The sequence below is a fragment of the Achroia grisella genome, unplaced genomic scaffold, assembly GCF_030625045.1.
Source record: "Achroia grisella isolate CSIRO2021 unplaced genomic scaffold, CSIRO_AGI_Agris_v1 utg461, whole genome shotgun sequence".
NCBI classification, from domain to species: Eukaryota; Metazoa; Arthropoda; class Insecta; order Lepidoptera; family Pyralidae; genus Achroia; species Achroia grisella.
Genome location: NW_026712871.1, coordinates 2,426,194 through 2,449,205, shown reverse-complemented (window position 1 = coordinate 2,449,205; position 23,012 = coordinate 2,426,194). Strand labels below are relative to the sequence as shown.

Genomic DNA, 23,012 nt, shown 5'->3' with positions numbered 1-23,012 from the left:
CACGAACACCATGCCGAAGTTTGCCGAAGTCTGCCGAAGTCTGCCGAACTGAAACGACGTTAGACGATGCACGGCTTTTTATTATTTACTTATTTAATTAACAGAATATAAACTTACAGCTAATTGCCAACACGTTTATATTTTTGTTATACGTTGTTATATGTTATACGTGCTTTCAACGTCGCAGCGCTGCCGATCGGGGTGATGGGTGTTAGGTTTATTTTCGTTACGGAATTTCTTGAATCGCTCGCCGCGCTCAAAGCTCGCGATGAAAGCTATGCAATAGCTTGATATATAGAATAGCTTAGCAAGAAATTATGAATGAATGTAAAGTCGCCATAGACTTAAGTAAATAAAGATAGTTTTATCTTTATTTCCTCAAGTCTATGGCGACTTTACATTCATTCATCATTTATTTACATTCATTTCATTCATTCATTCAAGTCGTCATAGACTTAAGTAAATAAAGATATTTTTATCTTTATTTCCTCAAGTCTATGGCGACTTTACATTCATTCATCATTTATTTACATTCATTTCATTCATTCATTCAAGTCGCCATAGACTTAAGTAAATAAAGATATTTTTATCTTTATTTCCTCAAGTCTATGGCGACTTTACATTCATTCATCATTTATTTACATTCATTTCATCCATTCATTCAAGTCGCCATAGACTTAAGTAAATAAAGATATTATCTAAATTGGTTTTTGTACTAAGCTTTCGGGGAAACCTGCAAGTAATTGAAAAGAGTTTGCAGCATCACTCCGCAATATAAAGATGTTATGAGTGCAGCTAAAGCTATCCCTGTTAGCGTTAGAACACAAATTAGTTTTCTATTTTTATCTTTATTTACTTAAGTCTATGCTGACTTGCAATATCTTTATTTACTTAAGTCTATGGCGACATTACATTTGTGGCAAAACGCGGCAACACCGTTGCCTAGCTACGACAGAGCAATAAAATAACAGGCCTGTCATTCAAGACCGAATCGCCTTCTTGTACATACCTATATATTAATTGTAAATATTTCGTAATTATAAATATGTACATAACAACAATCTGGACTCATCATTTCACCTCCTTCTTTCCCGCTGTTGCTACAAGAACACAAATAATAGCGGTAACAACAAAGACGCTAAACATTCATTCATCATTTCTTTACATTCATTTCATTCATTCATTTCATTCATTCATTTCACGCGGCAACACCGTTGCCTAGTTACAATGTGAACAAGGAAAATCACAGCCTTGTCATTAGAATTATGTCATTTCTATTTCTAGTACAGTATTATCTTCTTCAGCATATACTAGTCCAGTTCTAGATGTATGCCTCTTGCTTAATTTTCCGGCTTCTTCAGTCTGCCACGCATCAGTTCCGCATCTTGTCCAGGTCGGATCTGCTGTCTTTTATGTCGTCCGACTTTCTGGCAGCTGGTATACCTACTCTTCTGTTTCCCATCCTAGATTTTCAATAAATAGGGGTTTTTCAAGAAGGGTATATTAAGTATTAAGTATATTAAGTTTCGGCAACGCGTGATACCCCTGGTGATTCAGGTGTACATAGGCTACGGTAACCGTTTACCATCAGATGGGCCGTATGTTTGCCGCGATGTGCTAAACATCTAGACTACTAAGTTATGATTTGCTAAAATATTTTAAATCTTTCAGACAATGGCGACTATGACAGACCCCTACGGTACTACGGGGACTCTCACGCTCAAGTGGGACCCCAAGAACCTGGAGATCCGGACCACCTCCGTAGAGAGGACCCTGGAGCCTCTCGTCCTGCAGGTCACCACGTTGGTGAACAGCAAAGACAGAGCTGCTAAGAAAAAGAGACGTAAGTATTGTAGAAATCTCCTTAAGAAGGAGAAATGAAGTTATTTGCAAAACATTGGTGCAGTAAATATTATGTTATCTATACATGTATATATATAAATAAAATTGGAATGTTTGTTTGTAATATTGAGATAACAAATTTTACTACATGCATATGAATATAAATATGGTACATACACCAAAATAACATATTTTTAAATTTTTGTCTGTCTGTTTGTTTCGGCTATTATCTGAAATGGCTGGACCGATTTTGACGGGACTTTTATTGGCACGTTGCTAATGTAATAAAGAGTAACGTAGGCTACTTTTATTTTAGAAATATTCGCTAATTAACTTTTTTGTTAAATTCCACGCGGACGAAGTCCCTACAGCAGTAAGAAATATTATTGATCAGCAATATTTACGATATAGGCATGCAAATCATGTAAAAGTGTTCGTTTTAGTCAAATATTCTTGGGCACTATAAATGACCAAGTGACAGCCAATTCTTTAGTTTGCATCTGAACAGTGAGATCTCAGTTCTCTAATCTCTCTTGGAAGATTGTTGTACACTTTGATTGCTATACAGTGTACATTTCTCTTATATAAGTCGTTCTGAGGAATTGTTCGGATTAATACCAGCTGCTGAGTTTCATCACCGAACCACCCACCAGAAACTAAAGTACCATCCTGATCATCTGGATGAATGGCGGTCCTCCACAGTGCGGTTTTCTAGAAACATTTTGCCACGCATAACCACATTGTGGAATCACCTTCCAGCAATGGTATTTCCGAACCGACACGATATTGAAACCTTCAAGAAAAGAGCTTATTCCTTTTTAAAAGGCCGACAACTTACTTGCAATTCCCCTGGTGTTGCGGGTGCTCATGGGCGGCGGTAATCACTTACCATCAGGTCAGCCGCATGCTCGTTTGTCGCAATGTTGTGTCTGTTAATTTCTTTAAATAGTCCGGATGTTCTCTTCCAAATGTCTAATATACATGACAATGGAAACAGATGAAAATTGAAGTCTATTTTTTGCATTGATCCCAGCCACGGATCTAGGACCAGCGATCTATGGACCCGTGTTGTCCCGGGTCCATAGGTCGCTGGTTCATATCCGGCCCGAAGGACCATAAAGATGAGCCTGCTGTGACACACACAATCTGGATGCTATGATGTAGAAATGATAACTCAGGACTGCTTTTCAACTTGATTTATTGAGTACACGATGATTGAGTGTGGACTGATGCTTGCTCGTGAGTATTTGGCGTAGTGAAGGGAGAATGGTTTTTTTTTTGTTTATGATAATGGAGTGGTGCACCCGCCTGCGCTAACGGTTTACGCTGGGCACCAGTGGAGGATGATAAGATGGGCATGAGGTCAGGTCAGTTAGCGCATCGTGACAAATTCACCAAGAATTTATCACGATGGTTTCCAGGGGGTACCACGTGGAGGTGGACGTAACATGGTACATTGCTAGAGGGAGAATGGCACATGTGGGTGTTATATGGACGCGGAGCGCTGTAAAATGCTGGCGGCTGTACGGTGACGTACCATACAGTCCATGCCCCAGGCGTCCAGTTCTCACCATTTTTGATGCATCTTTGACAACTTCACCAGTGATAGACGGACGTCAAGTAAATTGTGTTCAATGCATTTGAAAATGAAGACATCACTGTTAAAAAGCCACGATAATAAACAGAAATACTGATTGGCAAATTGTATATTAATATGTATATTGTAAGAATGTTGGCCTGAGAGGGGAAAAGATTTTGTCCCGCCTCGAAAGGAATGATGATCTGGGCAGTGACGTAGTTAGATAACCAAGGCCGCTGGTGCAAATAAAAGAATGGGCAGTTTTATTAAAACACACATATCGCTATCCATCAAATTGACAACACTGCCAACCCACAGATAGAATTTAGGGGAGTTCCGAAGGTATAACTTTAGAATTTCTCTCAACTGAGTTGCCATGATTAAAATCGGGTTGCAACCATATTTATTTCGAAAATGGGAGAAATTATCAAAAGTTCAGTTCGATCGAGATTTTCTGGTAAGGGTTCGAGGGTCCCCTGAGCTTGAGGGCCCCGGGACACTGCCCTGCCTAGCCCCTAGGTAGCTACGCCACTGGATCTGGCGCTAATTGATCCTTGCATTTAATCTATTGTGCATGTAGAGTGGAGACTACTAAAGTCGCCATAAAAGCTTCTCCCACAAGCACAGAAGTTAACTTTATATTTTTTTTATTGTGGCACAATGTTGGCAAACAAGCTTATGGTTTTTTTTTCGGACTACTCTAATGCTGTTGGCCGCAGCTGGCCTTTACAGCTTCAGCGAACGATAGGCGAGAAGCCCTCGGAAGGACTTACGGAGCGGCTGAAGGACAACTCCCGCCTGACGGGTACGACTTTAATCTGAGGCCACAGTTAGGGGTTCGAACCTCGGCTAAGGCAGTAATTTCGATCCCCGTTTGTTTTGGACGGACTCCATTATATATTGTGAACAATTGTGAATAAAGTTTACAAAGGTATCATTTGTGGTTTTTTTTTATAATTTTTTTTTTATTTCCACAGACAGCGGTCCGTGCCGTTGTTGATTTTATCTATCTCCATTAAAATTAATTATAATTTTCATTTATTAACGTTTTATGGTTTACCGCCCTATCTTATATATAAAATTCTCGTGTCACAGTTTTCGTTCCCATACTCCTCCGAAACGGCTTGACCGATTTTCATGAAATTTTGTGAGCGTATTGAGTAGGTCTGAGAATAGGCCAACATCTATTTTTCATCCCCCTAAATGTTAGGGGTAGTCCACCCCTAATTTTTATTTTTTATTTTAAGGCAAAACAACGTTTGCCGGGACAGCTAGTATTTATATATATATATAACAATTAGAAATTACATTATATATTATATGTAAATTACAATTAGAATCCGATCCAAAAACTATCAATAAACAAAATTAAAGCAACATTATATATTAATTCAAGTAATCTAAAATATATTGATTACAAAACATTTGTGGTTTGATAAAGAAGTATGATAAATTTAACTTTCATAAAAGTCAGTAATAAGTCGCAAATTTTTGTATTACATGACTTTAATAGTGGAAAAGGAGCGGGGTAAATATTATTCAGTATTATTTATAGACAATTAAATGATGAATGTTCATCAAGTCATCATAATCAGGATGATGAAAGCAGATTTTATCCTATCATCACTGTCAGGATATTTCTCTGGGAAGAGATGTTCCCTGTAATCCTTACTTAATATTATAAAAGTTAATGTTACGCTTTCACGCAAAATCTACTGAACCGATAATCGTGAAATTTTGTACACATGTTCTGGGAGGTATTAGAATGAACGTTGGATACGTTATATTAAAAAAAAAATGTATTCAATGCATGCGAAACCGGGTAAAAGCTAGTAATATTATAAAGAGGTAAAGCTTGTGAGTTTGGATGTCCAGGATTTTCTCCGGAACTATTGAACCGATTTTGACTATTCTTATAGTGTTTGATAGCCCATTTATCGAGGAATCTTATGAGCTATATCACATTACGCTACGACCAATAGGAGTCGAGCTGAGATAGGATATTGTTGCAGAAACGGGAAAATACTATGCAGAAGATGCGTGAGTTTAGCAAGTATATCTACTTGCTAACAAATTGCTCTTTTAGCATTCAATAGATATCTCAGGACTGTTCACACAGCGCCATTTAGGCCTAAGCTAAGCAGAGCTTGTATTATAGGTACTCAATTCTTCGCACATTACAAACATTTGTATTCATGAGTATGATTGTTTGTATCGATCTGGATGTTTTCTACCTATATTATGTATGTACTAAAAAAAAGTATCTAAGTATTAATATCAGTTGTCCAGTACCCATAACACAAGCTCTGCTTATCTTGGGCCTAGATGGCGCTGTGTAATTAACACAGCGCCATCTAGCCCCAAGATAAGTCTAGGGATATTATTAAATAAATAAATTATAAATAACCCTGGACAATTCATACAGCGCCTTCTAGACCCAAGTTAAGCTAGCTAAAGCTTGTATTATGGGCACTAGATAACTGATACAAATACATAGATATATATTTCGTAAATACATACATAGAAAACACCCAGACCGATACAAACAATCATACTCATGAATGTTTGTGCCGTGAATCGAACCCGCGACCTTCGGAAAAAAAGCTGTGTACTTTACCGTTAGTCGGCCGTTACTTAATTCAATTGTTTATCTTTCCAGCGGGCAAGTCCAAACGTGCCAGTGCTTTGGTGGCGACCGTGGAGAGAGCTACGGAGATCTTCATAGAACGAGGGCAGACCATCGCCTATGAGAACCCTGATATAACTGACGAGATGATGGCAGCAGTGGAGGAAGTCAGGAAAGCTGGTGAGTTTTATAATGAAATGGTACACCCTGGTATACGCTGGAGGCACCAGTGGAGGATGATACGATGAGCATGAGGTAAGCACGTCGTGAAAAATTGACCAGATATTTATCAGGATGATTTTCAAAGGACACAACTTGGAGGTCTACCTGATATGGTACAATTATTGTCAGCAATGGGGTCATCAGTACACAGTGGAGGAAGTCAGGAACGTTGATACATTTTGTAATGGATGATAACGGAGTGGTGCACCAGTCTGCCGTCCAGGGCCGCCGAAGACCAGACGCCGTGTTCATGGCTAAACAATTTAAGACAGTGGTTCGGGATTAGCACTGGATCCCTATTCAGAACAGTGGTGGATAAAATTAAGATCGCCAGGATGATCATCAATCTCCAGTAGGAGACTGCACATACAGAAGAAGAAGCTTCTGTCTGTGCTAACGGTATACGCTGGTAGGGTACTAGTGGAGGATTATAGGATGAGCATGATGTTAGGTCTATTAGCAGGTTGTGACAATCTAAGGATGTTTTCCAAAGGGGACCACTTGGAGGGCAACCTGATATGGTACATTGCTAGCAACGAGATCATCAGTCCACAGTGGAGAAAGTCAGGAAGGTTGATGAGTTTTTTATGACTTGTAGGAATGGTGTACTAGCCTGTGCTAACGGTATACGCTGGCGAGGCACCAGTGGAGGATGATAAGATGAGTATGATGTCAGGTCTATTAGCAGGTTGTGACAATCTAAGGATGTTACCCAGAAGGGGACCACTTGGAGGGCAACCTGACATGGTACATTGCTAGCAACGAGATCATCAGTCCACAGTGGAGAAAGTCAGGAAGGTTGATGATTTTTTTATGACTTGTAGGAATGGTGCACTAGCCTGTGCTAACGGTATACGCTGGCGAGGCACCAGTGGAGGATGATAAGATGAGCATGAGGTCAGGTCACTTAGCCAATCGTGACAAATTCACCAAGAATATATCACGATGGTTTCCAGGGCGAACCGCATGGAGCTCAACCTGACATGGTACATACATTGCTGGCAAGGAGGACGATAGTCCACATTACGAACAATCTGCTACCTCGGCGCGTGTAAACTTTGCTCTTCAGCACTTTTCTATAGAGCTGTGCACTGCATATGTGAAATGCGGGATCAATTTGTCGTTAGTAATATGTTACAATATTAACGGCTGAATGTACCATTAATATTATTTTATATCCAGATGGCCGATTATTTTTTTTTAATCTTTTGAAGGCGCGGCAATGAGCCTGGCCGCTCGCGAGTTCTCCGAGGAGCCGTGCGCGTCGGCCGTGCGGTCCGGCATGGTGCGGGCGGCGCGCGCGCTGCTGTCGGCCGTCACTCGGCTGCTCATCCTGGCCGACATGGTGGACGTGCACCTGCTGCTCTCCAAGCTGCGCACGGTCACTACACTACACCACAACACTCCACACCACTACACACCACACCACACCACACTACACCACACCACACCACACCACTACATACCACACCACACCACACTACACCGCACCACACCACACCACACCACTACATACCACACCACACCACACCACTACATACCACACCACACCACACTACACCGCACCACACCACACCACACCACTACATACCACACCACACCACACCACACCACTACATACCACACCACACCACACTACACCGCACCACACCACACCACACCACTACATACCACACCACACCACACCACACCACTACATACCACACCACACCACACTACACCGCACCACACCACACCACACCACTACATACCACACCACACCACACCGCACCGCACCACACCACTACACACCACACCACACCACAACACAACACACCACACTACTACACTACACACCACACCACACTACACCACTACACTCCACACCACATCACATATACTTCAAATTATATGTATAAACAAAATCCTATCACATTGTCTTTACACTCTCACACCCGGCAAACGTCGTTTAACCATGTATATAAAAAAATAAGAGTTTTACTACTAACACCCAAACCGATACAAGTAATCATACTCGTGAATACAAATATTTGCAACGAGTGAGGAATCGAACCCTCGACCATCGAATGTAAAACAGTGTTTTTAACCGCTAGATCACCAAGGCCGTGAATATTCTAGAAAAAGAATTAACATATCTGACCGTTATAATTGAATTGCAGGTAGAAACAGACCTAGATAAGCTGAAATCAGCATCATCCCAATCTGAACTAGTGGAGTCAGCTCGTCAGTTTGGAAGGTCAGCCAATGAGCTGGCGGCGCAGGCTGCCAAACGTCAGCAGGAGCTGAAGGAGCCCCGCATGAAGGATGAACTGGCAGCAGCCAGAGCAGTCCTCAAGAAACATTCCACTATGCTGCTCACAGCTTCCAAGGTATAGATGACTTCAAATGAAATTAAATCAAAAATCATGTAGGACATTTCAGCCGCTTATGAAAGTATTTTTTTTTGTATTAAATATTTTTCCCTACCGTCCAGTTCAGTATGTGGATGCAATTGAGAAGAACTGGCAAGAAACTCAACTGATTTTTTTAAAGCCAGTTCATTTACATTATATATTTAGGTGTCTATGTCTAACATTAAATGAAAACCCCGTGCATGAACAACTATTGCCATGCACGCTCGTCATTCAAGTAATCGTTTAGTGAGTAATAGGCTTTGCTCAGTAAATATGATTGAACAGATGTTTTGAATTTATTTAACGGTAATTTTAGTATATAAATTACTACTCGCCTCGGCTTCGCCCGAGTGTACATAAATTATATATATAAACCTTTCTTTTCTTTTTCTTTCTTAAAAAACCACTTCAGAATCCGTTGCTTAGTTTTAAAGATTTAAGCATACATAGGGACGGAAAAACAGCGACGGCGATTTTGTTTTATACTGTGTGATGATAATAACAATTTTTAATAATAATATAAATAAATATATACATACACTAGCTGTCCCGTCAAACGTTGTTTTGCCTTAAAATATAATAAAAATGTAGGGGTGGACTACCCCTAACGTTTAGGGGGATGAAAAATAGTTGTTGGCCGATTCTCAGACCTACTCAATACGCTCACAAAACTTCATGAGAATCGGTCAAGCCGTTTCGGAGGAGTATGGGAACGAAAACTGTGTCACGAGAATTTTATATATTAATTAATTAATACTAGTTGGTGTTGAACTTAGATCATAAAAAAATAGAATAGAATAAATATTTTTCGCAACATTTTAAAAGTTAAGTACCATCATCGATAAATTTAGTAATGGGTACATCACTACTGACTTTGTCGATGATGCTAACGATTGTGTCGACGATGGTGGTGATGACGAAGGCGGTGGCGATGATGATGCTGCTAATGATGATGAGTAATGTAGTCGCCTGTGGTAGGTGTACGTGGTGATAACGAAGGCGGTGGCGATGATGATGATGCTAATGATGATGAGTAATGTAGTCGCCTGTGGTAGGTGTACGTGGTGATAACGAAGGCGGTGGCGATGATGATGATGCTAATGATGATGAGTAATGTAGTCGCCTGTGTAGGTGTACGTGGTGATAACGAAGGCGGTGGCGATGATGATGATGCTAATGATGATGAGTAATGTAGTCGCCTGTGGTAGGTGTACGTGGTGATAACGAAGGCGGTGGCGATGATGATGCTGCTAATGATGATGAGTAATGTAGTCGCCTGTGGTAGGTGTACGTGCGTCACCCGGAGCTGGCGGCTGCGAAGGCCAACCGTGACTTCGTGCTGCGAGCAGTCTGCGGCGCCGTCGACACCATCTCCAGCGTCGCACAGGGCCGTCCGCTACCCAACGGTGACCACCACCTACCGCCGCGGTGGTAACACCGCACGGTATCGCTAAAAAGAATCCATTTATCGTATCTCCTCAGTTTCAAGACACTCTCCTTGATGTGAAGCCAAATCTCGAGGTCCTTGGCGTTGATATATCCAGTGACGTTCAGTTTTGCGGTCATTTGGAGGACGAGGCTAAAATAGCCTCAAAAAAGCTTGGTGTGCTCAGTAGAGTGGGACAGTATTTCACGGCGGCCCATCGCTTGCAATTATACAAGGCGCAGATCCGGCCGCACATGGAATACTGTTCTCATCTCTGGGCCGGAACACCACAATACCAGCTACTTCCATTTGACCGCATTCAGAACCGAGCAGCCAGAATCATTGGTAATCAACGTCTAAGTGACAGACTCGACCCATTGGCTTTGCGGCGTGATATTGCATCTCTGTGCATTTTCTACCGCATACATCACGGGGAGTGTTCTGAGGAATTGTTCGGATTAATACCAGCTGCTGAGTTTCACCACCGTACCACCCGCCAGAAACTGAAACACCATCCTGATCATCTGGGTGAATGGCGGTCCTCCACACTGCAGTTTTCTAGATTTTTTTGCCACGCACAACCACATTGTGGAATCACCTTCCAGCAATGGTATTTCCGAACCGATACGATATTGAAACCTTCAAGAAAAGAGCTTATTCCTTTTTAAAAGGCCGACAACGTACTTGCAATTCCGCTGGTGTTGCGGGTGCTCATGGGCCGCGGTAATCACTTACCATCAGGTGAGCCGCATGCTCGTTTGTCCCCTGTGTTATAAAAAAAAAATCCTGTCGGCCCGACACTACCGCAGATCGCCCCAAACATACCCATTCACAGATAACTTCATTAGAATATAGGATCATATACTGTTATTCTAACAGTTTTAGTGCCATACATTTTGTCGTAATTTATGTGAAAAACACCAAGAATAATTACCCTCTTTTTTGTGATTTCTCATCAGTACTATTCATGAAGACTTGCGCGTGATAGTGTGTAGTACAAGCAAGTTATTGTACTAACAATAAATAGTTCAATAAAATTCAAATCAAAATATCTTTATTCATGTAGGTCTATTACAGACTCTTATGATATGTCAAATCTACCGTTAGTTCGGAATGATTTCGAGATGAGAACTGACAAGAAACTCAGCTCGTATTCTTTTCAAATAAATGTTGTACATGTTTACAATAATACAGATTCATTTTTAAATTCAAACTTGGTAGACTAGAGTGACCACGAGCATATGCTATTGCAAATCAAATAGTCTTAAGTGTTCATTACCCGAACAGACCAGTCCGGACAAGCAGCTTTTTTAAAACCACTTTATCTACAGTGTACTCTATAATGACACTCACCTCGACCAGCTTGTTGGCGTGTTCTGTGAACACGATGGCGTATTCTTCTACTTCTTTCTCATTTCCGTGCAAGCTGCTTCCATCAGCACCAGGAGCGGCACGTTGGTCTCCAGGAAACTGGAAAATATATATTTATGTTCATTACATACCACCTACTTTCTTCTTATTTTTATTGTTCCTACTTTATAGTATTAATACTAGATTTAAAGACAAACTTGCTGTCCCCAAGTATCTTTTAGAAAAGTCAATAAATCTTTTATGGGAATGGGTATAAAATATATTATTAGTCTGCTGACGATGCTCTTCCTTCAACCCCAACAAACACCACCCCTAGGGTAGGGGTGCTCCAACCGCCTTTCCCCATCTTTTGTTTACGTGAGGAAAATCCCGCCCGTCTCAGGGGTGGAACGGACGGGTACTGTGAGACTCCTACTCCAAAAACCCCACGATACTCCTTGCCTCCATCCCCCAACCCCAAGCTAGTAGTCCCTGGTATGGTACAATATACTAAGTCTCAATGTACAGGTGGAGCGAGACCCCAGGCGGAAGGTCCGGGTGAACTGGCGCAAGCACTTGATGACTTCGATGTGAGTATATGCTCTTGTTTCTTAACCCATTAACGGTTGCTGTACTTAATTAAGAATAAAAATAGAATAGAAAATCATTTATTCAAATAAACTTACATTGAAGCACTTTTGAATAGTGATTACATTTTTTAATCTACCGCTCGTTCGGAAAGCTGTCTCATCACAAGAAGAACGAGCAAGAAACTTGCGTGTTGCTCTTTTAAATAATTTTATTATTACTTTACATTTTTAAGTTTAAGTGTGTGAATACAAACCACCAATTAGCACTAATTCAATTAAATACTCAAAAAGAAAAAATATTGAATACATAACCAACTGGTTAAACAATTAATAAGAGGAAATCAGTCATAGTGATTAGAGCAGACCAGTCCCTACAAGCAGCACCCGTTCACGAGTATGACGGATGAGCCAGCCATCACTGCGCTCGACCATATTTTAGGGAGCCCAATGACCCGGCCCACCACGCCGCCACAAGTCTGGACATTTTAGTGAGCATGACTACTCAAAACACTAGACCACGTCAAAGCTACTCACAATTGCCATCTGATAGTTATAGTATTCACATTTTACATAAGAATGCATGCGGCAATCAATACAATAACCGCTACGCTTTCATATTTCTAAAATCAATCATTCAATCAATTGAGTACAGACAAAAATATTTTTTTTCTGCACACATACTTGGTATTTTAATTGTAGGTTATTATTTTTAAAAGACAGTCAATCATTCAATTATTAAAAAAAAGGAAGCTGAGGGTACCTTCGAAAAAGTTAATATTACGAATTGTCAAAGTTTTAAATTTTAAAAGTCACTACAGGTAAGTTTTCACATTGTTATTTTATTTTATATTTAGATCTATTTTTTTGTAAGGATTCTAGTAAGGATATATATAGACATAGAATAGAATAGAAAATAATTTTTTATTCAAAAATGATTTCATCTTTTGTCTAAGACGTTAGGTATTACTTATAAATGTATGCAACCTCATTTTACTATATTATATAACTTTTAAAAAAGAACACAGAACACTAACTAAACTTGTCATTTTGAGCTAGGAAAAAACAAGATCCTTTACATGAGTACAAAATATTTATTTTATTTACAAAAGAACAAAAGGATAGTACAAACATCTTTCATCCCCCCTTTCAACCCTTTACAACCCTTTTTTCGCATTAAAAAGTAGCCTATGTCCTTTATCAGGGTCTAGACTATTTGTGTACCAAATTTCATTTAAATCGGTTCAGTATTTTGGCGTGAAAGCGCGACAGAAAGACAGACAAGAGTTACTTTCGCATTGTAGTAAGGATATATATGGACCAATATCTGTTCCCCACAGGAGAGAATGGTTATGGAGCCATTGGCTTATTCTGAGTTGCGTACGCGGCCGTCGTTGGAGGAGCGGCTCGAATCCATCATTTCTGGCGCAGCACTCATGGCCGACAGTTCTTGTACCAGGTATTATTTTTTTTTTATTTGTAACCGGCTTCGAAAATTTTGTTATAAATACAAGTTCATTTTTATGTAATTGTTTAAGTCAACAATAAATGTAACTTTTTATAGCAATAAATATGGAAACTTTTTATACATGGCAACACCAACGTTGCAGTGTAGCCATTACCGCAACAAGTGCTTTGTAATGTGTGCTCTTACAATTAAATAGTATATTTTCAACCACAACTGTTTTTCACTTCAACGCTAACAATATATTTGAACATACGTGTGGAGTGTGGACGGCCTCGGTGTAGCGCTTTTGTACGATGGTTGCCGGTTCGATTTGTCGCGCGGTGCTTTGTCTAGCGGTTTAGTACATGTCAATGTTTTAAATTAGCACTTACTTAATTAAACACATTGACAGGTAGAATTTATAAATAATATATTTATAAATTTTATATATTTGTTGTTTATATTGTATTTTTTACATTGCACTGAATAAAATTCTTTCTTTCTTTCTTTATAAATAAATAAATAATATCTCAGAACAATTCGTTTCATAAATAGTATTTACGAAAATAAAATATCTATGTACTTGTATCAGTTATCTAGTACCCGTAACACAAGCTTTAGATAGCTTAAATTGGGACTAGATGGCGCTGTGTGAATTGTCCTGAAAAAAGAAAAAAAAATCACACAATACCATCTAGTCCCAAGGTAAGCAGAACTTGTGTTATGGGTACTACACAACTGATATAAATACATGGATACATTTTTTTTTAATAAATACATATTATATATAGAAAACACTCAGACCGATACAAACAATCACTCATGAATACAAATGTTTGTACCGGGCGAGGAATCGAACCAGCGACCATCGGATAGTAAAGCGGTGTGCTAAACCACTAGATCACCGAGGCTGAATATTTAGGCTGAAATATTTCATTAATACGAAATTGACATATTCATATTATAAATAATGTACGTACTTAATATAAACTAACTAAGAATAACCAACATTGACATCTGTTTTGTCTGTTACATGTCCGAAAGGACAAAATGTGTGAAACTAATTCTAAAGACCTTAAAAACCACATATGTATTACATTTTAAGCAATAAATATTGTTCAAAATCTACCCTGTACAATCGTAAGCACGGATTATTATATTAGAGTCCGTTAGTTTTCTGTTCCCGCGCAGTTACTTCCCCTCCCTTACCTAATACTGAACTGACCGTATGGCGGCCATGACGCGCGCGCGCATTCGTTGTGAATTAAAATAAATTAGAACTGAGTGAAACCTACTGTGAAACTGGAAAGCTAACGAAGATATCTTCGAGACCCTGAAGCCCAAGAAATCCGCAGAACCATACAGGTACGAGACAGACGTTTCCACATATTTTCCCTAACAAATATTTATTTCATTTCATTTAGCCCACTGCTGTACTGCCGGTGGTGGCTGGTTCAGTTTCTCGCACGGTACAAACATTTGTATTCATGAGTATGATTGTTTGTATCCGTCTGGGTGTTTTCTATGTATAATATGTATTTATTTGTGAAAAGAAAATATATCTATGTATTTGTATCAGTTATCTAGTATCCATAATAAAAAATTGAACCAGCTATCTTAACTTGGGTCTAGATGGCGCTGTGTGAATTGTCCTGAGATTATAGATTAAATTTAAACTAACAGCAATGTTCATAATATTAATACTAGATTTAAAGACAAACTTGCTGTCCCCAAGTATCGTTTAGAAAAAGTCAATAGATCTTATAGGAACAGGTATAAAAATTTACAATAAGATGCCAAAGGATATACTGGAATTGGAATCATGTTTACTGAGCAAAGCCTATTACTCACTAAACGATTACTTGAATGACGAGCGTGCATGGCAATAGTTGTTCATGCACGGGATTTTCATTTAATGTTAAACATAGACACCTATATAAGTATACATTGTAAATAAACTGGTTTTAAAAAAAAAGTAATTCAATTGAGTTTCTTGCCAGTTCTTCTCAACTGGATTTATATACCGAACTGCACGGTAGGGAAAAAAATAAAATTAGAATGTAAAAATTTGATGTTCATAAGTGGCTAAAATGTCCATTACAAACTGAAGAATGAATGAATGAGAATGAAAGTCTAGTACAGACTCTTATGATATGTCAAATCTACCGTCAATTCGGAATGATTTCGAGATGAGAAGAACTGACAAGAAACTCAGCTCGTATTTTTTTCAAGTAATAGTGGAACATGTTTATAATAATACACAGTCATTAAAATTCAAAATTGGGAGAATAGAGTGACCACCAGCATATGCAATCGCAAAGAACAAAAAATTTAATCAGTGTTCACAACCTGAACAGACCGGTCCCCACAAGCAGCACCCGTTCACGAGTATGACGTATGAGCCAGCCATCATTGTACTCAACCATATTAGAGGGAGCACATCGACCCGGCCCACCACGCCGCCACAAGTTTGAACTTTATAGCGAGCATGACTGTTTCAAGTTACTCCACTACGTCATTTATATTATTTACAGCATAAACTGTACCGATCACAGTATTCACCCATTACAATATTAAATTTACATTATTTAAATTACAATAAGTCATTATAAAATTTATAATAAGTTTCTTTAATGTTATTACATTATCCATGTCAATGGGAAAATTATATGCCTCATAACAAAAGTTAAAATTGTAATTAAGTCCACACATTGTGGTCATTTAAGTAGTCGTTTATTTTATAATAAGATTTAGAGCAAAGTGTATTTTTTACATGTATCTTAATTAAAACACTATCTGGCAATTAACAAAATAAAATGTTAATTTAACGCTTCACATTTAATTGGCCGTTCCCGCCATTTTTACAATCAGGCTCTGTCAACTGCACAGAGTACGTTATGAACAATATTAATTATGCCAAAGACTATTGTTTGGGAAACTACTCTGCTACCAAAATGTTAGGGAATATATAGGGGGATTTAGTGTGTCTGGCGTACCTGTATGGTTCTGCGGATTTCTTGGGCTTCAGGGTCTCGAAGATATCTTCGCTAGCTTTCCAGTTTCACAGTAGGTTTAACCCAGTTCTAATTTATTTCAATTCATAACAAATGCGCGCGCGCGTCAAGGCCGCTGTACAGTCCGTTTGTTACTAGTTAGGGAGGGGAAGGAAACGCGCGGGAACAGAAAACTAACGGACTCCAATATAATATAATATCTGTGCTTACGATGATACAGGGTAGATTTTGAATAACTATATATACTACAATATTATACTAGCTGTGACCGCGGTATCACTCACCTCAAATTTATAGCCTCTATGTTATTCTGATGTATAAGCTATATTACTGTAAAGTTTCATTAAATTCCATTCAGTAGTTTTTGCGTGAAAGACTAACAAACATCCATTCATACTCAGAAACATTCGTGTTTATAATATTAGTAAGATCTACTTTTCTAATAAGTATGCCATTTAAAAAAAAAATAGCGAAGCTCGGTTGCCTGTTTATTTTATGGTTTGTTACAGAGACGAGCGCCGGGAGCGTATCGTGGCGGAGTGCAACGCCGTACGACAAGCGCTGCAGGATCTACTGCACGAGTACATGACCAACGTAAGTGTAACTCCGGCGATGGGGAACACCCATAACAATTTTTTTTTATTGTGATGATCTAGATGTATGGCGGTCTTTCCGCATACGTTTTTCTTGAAACTTTCTATTTATTTATTACTACTACGTTACACCCGCTACTACGTCCGCGTGGAATTTAAGTTTATTTTTCTAAAATAAAAGTAGCCCAAGTTACTCCTTATTACATCAGCTACCTGCCAATAAAAGTCTCGTCAAAATCGATCTAGCCATTTCATAGATTAGCCGGAACAAGCAGACAGACAAGAAATTCTAAAAAAAAATATTTTGGTATATGTACCGTATTTATAATCATATGCATGTAGTAAAAAAGGGTTATTACAATATTACAAACAGACACTCCAATTTTATTTATATGTATAGAGTTTTGTGTGGTGGTAAGACTGACGGTAATGATGGTAACATGCAGGCGGGGCGAGCCGAGCAGTCAGAGGGACTGGAGCGAGCCATCGAGAACATGTGCAGGAAGACCAGGGACCTGCGGCGACAGCTGCGGAAGGCGGTCGTGGACCACGTGTCCGACAGGTGACAGACACACAAATACACACAAAAGCAAACACACATAAACCCAGAAGCAGTTCAACAAACACAAGCAAACACACTTATACCCAGAAGCAAGTCAACAAACACAGAAAAAACACTCAAACACAGAAACAAACACTCAATCACAAGTAAATGTACACAAACACTCAAGCACAAGCAAACATGCACAAACACACACAAACTCAGAATAGAATAGAAAATCATTTATTCAAATAAACTTAATTTAAGCACTTTTGAATAGTCATAACAACTTGTTTTATCTATCAGAAGAAAACACACAAACTCAAAAGCACACAGTGGTACATAATGAATATATATTTTCCAGTTTCCTGGAGACCAACGTGCCACTCCTGGTGCTGATGGAAGCAGCTCGCAACGGAAACGAGAAAGAAGTAGAAGAATACGCCATCGTGTTCACAGAACACGCCAACAAGCTGGTCGAGGTGAGTGTCATTATAGAGTACACTGTAGATAAAGTGGTTTTAAAAAAGCTGCTTGTCCGGACTGGTCTGTTCGGGTAATGAACACTTAAGACTATTTGATTTGCAATAGCATATGCTCGTGGTCACTCTAGTCTACCAAGTATGAATTTTAAAATGAATCTGTATTATTGTAATTGATGGTGACAGAACTATGTACTATAGGATCCCTGGTCGTATGGTCGGACGGCGAAGTAAAAATGCTCGGTTGTTTGCACTTAGTAGGAAGGCACCTATCGGGTCGCTGTCTCGCCAGTGAATGCCGACCGCGCTCTTTATATAGACGCCCGACGGGTGGCCTTCCCTACTGCAACTGTACGTTGCGCGTGATTTATTATTATTAACAAAAATGATCTTACTTATATACAAACTCTGCTTATACTAATTACTTATATCTAGGGCAATAAAAACACTATGTTATATATTTTCTTGAGGATGACTTATTATACTAATTACAGCTAAAACTTATTTTCTAATTGATTCCGTCGTGTACAGTAATCATGTACAACATTTATTTGAAAAAAATACGAGCTGAGTTTCTTGTCAGTTCTTCTCATCTCGAACTGGCGGTAGATTTGACATATCACAAGAGTGTAATAGACCTACATGAATAAAGATATTTTGATTATTTTTTTCAAAAAGATATTCAGTTGAGTTTCTTACCAGTTCTTCTCAATTGAATCTGTATACTGAACTGGACGGTAGGGAACAAATATTAATACAAAAAATTGATGTTCATAAGCGGCTAAAATGTCCTACATGAATAAATTTTTGATTTGATATAAAATTAACTTATTATCTTTTCATATATGAAAACAAAGTCTTCGCCGCTAAAATACATATTCGCTTATATCTTTTACATCTCGTCACAGATTTTAATGCAGTTTCCAGCAATAGATAGAAATAGAAAATCATTTATTCAAATAAACTTACATTGAAGCACTTTTGAATAGTCATTACATTTTTTTAATCTACCGCTCATTCGGAAAGCTGTCTCATCACAAGAAGAACGAGCAAGAAACTTGCGTGTTGCTCTTTCAAATAATTTTATTATTACTCTACATTTTTAAGTTTAAGTGTGTGAATACAAACCACAAATTAGGACTAATTCAATTAAATACTCAAATAGAAAAAAATATTGAAAATAACCAACTGGTTAAACAATTAATAAGAGGATATAGAGTGGTTCAAGTGGAAGGTTTATGGCTTATTATTAACTGAAGAACACTATGAACTTAGAAATATTATAACCAATAGAGTATCGACTTAGTAGTCTAAATTACAAAACCAGAATGTATCTCTGCCTCTTTTTCGGACTACTCTAATGCTGTTGGCCGCAGCTGGCCTTTACAGCTTCACCGGACGATAGGTGGCGAGTGCAGATGGCACAAACCAAAGGACTTATGAAGCGGCTGAAGGACAAATCCCGCCTGACGGATACGACGCCAGTCTGAGCGCACCACTAGGGGTTCGAACCTCGGCTCAGGCCGTTGTAATATCGATCCCCGTTTGAATTGGACGGGGGATCGATCGGAGTGGGGCATGTCTGTGCCGGGAGAGCATCGTCTTTTATAGTCTCTCCCCTCTACACTTAATCTTCTCGCCAACAATATATATATCTAAAATTGTCCGTTCATCCGCAGGTGGCCAATTTGGTGTGTTCAATGTCCAACAACGAGGACGGTGTTAAGATGGTTCGCCACGCTGCCGGGCAAATTGAAGCACTCTGCCCACAGGTGAGGCAATATTGTCACCATTCTTTATTATTATTGTACACACATATAGTAATGAAATTATATACAATGAATGTAATGTACAAGGGTGAGATTATTTCTCCCTCTCTCCCGGGTCCTTGCCTCTCTCCGGAAGCCAGTCCGCCAAGCTGGTTTAAATTGGCCACTTTCCGATGAGTCTGGCCCGGGTCAACACATCAAGAGTGGACTGATCTCATTGAGCTCTCTATAAAAAGAGATTTCTTCCAGCAAACCTAGAAAATGTTATAGGGATAGAATATATCGTTGCATAGTATAAAACAAAGTCGCTGTCGCTATCTGTCTGTACCTATGTATGCTTAAATCTTTAAAACTACGCAACGGATTTTGAAGCGGTTTATTTTAATAGATAGAGTGATTCAAGAGGATTGTTTATATATATAATACATGTACAATCGTGCGAAGTCGGAGCGAGTTTTATATAAAGAATTCTCGTGTCACAATGTTAGTTACCATACTCCTCCGAAACTCCGGCTTGACAGATTTTTATGAAATTTTATATTCAGTAGGTCTGAGAATCGGCTACTATCTATTTTTCATACTCCTAAGTGATGTTGTTGATGAAATGATGAATGATAAGGGATGTTCACATATTTTTTTTGGGGTTTATCAAGAAGGATATATTAAAGTTTCTAAAAGTCGGTAACGCGTGACAACCCTGATCTTTCAGACGTTCATAGGCTATGGTATCCGTTTACCATCACGAGCCGTATTACTGTTTGCCACCAACGTGGTTTTAAATATATAGTCATGTTGCTGAAGTAGAATTCAGTTGTTGTTGAACTTCTTCAACGACCACAAACAACAGGAGAGCCATTTGTGCCGAGCGTGGCGGGTGTGAGCGTTGTGGTATATCACTGATATGATACTGCTTCTGGAGGTGGAGTTGTGGTGTACACATCGCTCAACTCACAGCAATGCTCCGGGCATTGGTGTAAGTAGAGCGATGTTGTGGCGAGCGTGGCAAGTGTGACGGGTGTGACGAGTGTGGTGGCCGCAGGTGATCAACGCGGCGCTGGTGCTGGCGGCGCGACCTCGTTCGCGAGTGGCGCAGGACAATGCGGGGGCCTTCGCACGAGCCTGGGACCTGGCAGTCAGGCTGCTCACGGAGGCAGTCGACGACATCACCACCATCGACGACTTCCTCGCCGTCAGCGGTCAGTACCACACACACAGGTCTGGGACCTGGCAGTCAGGCTGCTCACGGAGGCAGTCGACGACTTCCTCGCCGTCAGCGGTCAGTACCACACACACAGGCCTGGGACCTGGCAGTCAGGCTGCTCACGGAGGCAGTCGACGACTTCCTCGCCGTCAGCGGTCAGTACCACACACACACAGGTCTGGGACCTGGCAGTCAGGCTGCTCACGGAGGCAGTCGACGACTTCCTCGCCGTCAGCGGTCAGTACCACACACACAGGCCTGAGACCTAGCAGTTAGGCTGCTCACGGAGGCAGTCGACGACTTCCTCGCCGTCAGCGGTCAGTACCACACACACAGGCCTGGGACCTGGCAGTCAGGCTGCTCACGGAGGCAGTCGACGACTTCCTCGCCGTCAGCGGTCAGTACCACACACACACAGGCCTGGAACCTGGCAGTCAGGCTGCTCACGGAGGCAGTCGACAGTACCACAGGGGGAGAAAAGTTGTTACTAATCTGAACTAATTACTCCATCGCTAGCAATGTACCTAGTCAGGTTGACCTCCATTCGGTTTTCCCTCGGTGAATTTGTCACGATGGGCAAACGGACCTGACCTCATGCTTATCTTATCATCCTTCACTGGTGCCCCGCCAGCGTAAACCGTTATCGCAGACGGGTGCATCATTCCATAAACAACATAATAAAAAAAAGCACTCACCACGCACACACACACATAAACACACACACACATAAACACACACACACACACATAAACACATACACACAAAATATCAGCAGTCAACTTACAATGACTCACTATATTTATTTAATTAAAAGACCAATACACAAGTTTCTTAAGCATTCTTCTCAAGATTATTCTGCTTTCCGAATGAATGGTAGAATCGAAAAATATTACATGACGATTCAAAATACTTATGATTATAATTAAAATATAATTTTGTTTTCTATTCTATTCTGATCATTTCACTTTTTTTAAATTGTTTATTGCACTATAAAGTGTACAAGAGGAGAGCTTAATGCCATATAGTATTCTATACCAGCTAACCTTTGGATAGAAATAGAAAGCGTTGTAGGGCAGTGATGACGAAAATATGTGATAATAATACTGTAATATATAATAATAATAATAATATCTCAGGACAATTAACACAGCGCCATCTAGTCCCAAGCTAAGCAGAGCTTGTGTTATGGGTACTAGACAACTGATATATACATGGGTACATTTTTTTTTGTAAATAAATACATATTATACATAGAAAACACCCAGACCGATACAAACAATCATACTCATGAATACAAATGTTTGTACCGTGCGAGGAATCGAACCCACGACCATCGGATAATAAAGCAATGTGCTAAACCACTAGACTACCGAGGCTGTCATGTCATATAAATATACTTTGTATGCAGTAAAGTCATATAAGTCCCTTATTGTACTTAAAACCTTACGAAAATTCACTTTGTCTTTGTTTTTATTAAAGTTATATAAGAGTCTCTTATTCTACTTGATTAAAATCGCCACTTAATAATTGTTCTACTAAAAACCTTATTAACATGTTGAAATCTCAAATGATTAGTTATATTTTGTAATATTGCAATGTGTATGTACAGAGAACCACATCCTGGAGGACGTGAACAAGTGCGTGGTGGCGCTGCAGGAGGCCGACCCTGACTCGCTCGAGAGGACCGCAGCAGCCATTCGCGGACGAGCACACAGGTAACACTGCCACTCTCATCATCGTCACTGACACCGTCATCACCACCAGCGTCATCATCACTCATAACCCGCGCCGTCATCACTAACACCATTATCACCGGCACCGTTATCACCATCACCAACAGCACCAGCTCATCATCACATATCACATCTATATCACAGAAATCTCAATAAAAGTAACACTGACCACGCTGACCACTCTATTCTCCCAAATTAGAATTTTAA

General features: G+C 39.7%; 1 protein-coding gene across 1 annotated transcript in view; it reads left to right on the top strand.

The window, feature by feature from the left end:
• Window positions 1-23,012, top strand: part of LOC131845366 (catenin alpha) — a 91,963-nt gene that overhangs the window by 4,692 nt on the left and 64,259 nt on the right. The window contains exons 2-14 of the mRNA XM_059194421.1: window positions 1,672-1,843; window positions 6,081-6,227; window positions 7,484-7,650; window positions 8,429-8,638; window positions 9,948-10,068; window positions 11,967-12,028; window positions 13,366-13,484; window positions 16,996-17,080; window positions 17,526-17,641; window positions 17,985-18,102; window positions 19,782-19,874; window positions 20,911-21,067; window positions 22,682-22,787. Of these exons, the coding sequence (XP_059050404.1) occupies window positions 1,675-1,843; window positions 6,081-6,227; window positions 7,484-7,650; window positions 8,429-8,638; window positions 9,948-10,068; window positions 11,967-12,028; window positions 13,366-13,484; window positions 16,996-17,080; window positions 17,526-17,641; window positions 17,985-18,102; window positions 19,782-19,874; window positions 20,911-21,067; window positions 22,682-22,787 (1,670 nt within the window). The 5' untranslated portion in view covers window positions 1,672-1,674. The remainder of the gene's footprint in view (window positions 1-1,671; window positions 1,844-6,080; window positions 6,228-7,483; window positions 7,651-8,428; window positions 8,639-9,947; window positions 10,069-11,966; window positions 12,029-13,365; window positions 13,485-16,995; window positions 17,081-17,525; window positions 17,642-17,984; window positions 18,103-19,781; window positions 19,875-20,910; window positions 21,068-22,681; window positions 22,788-23,012) is intronic.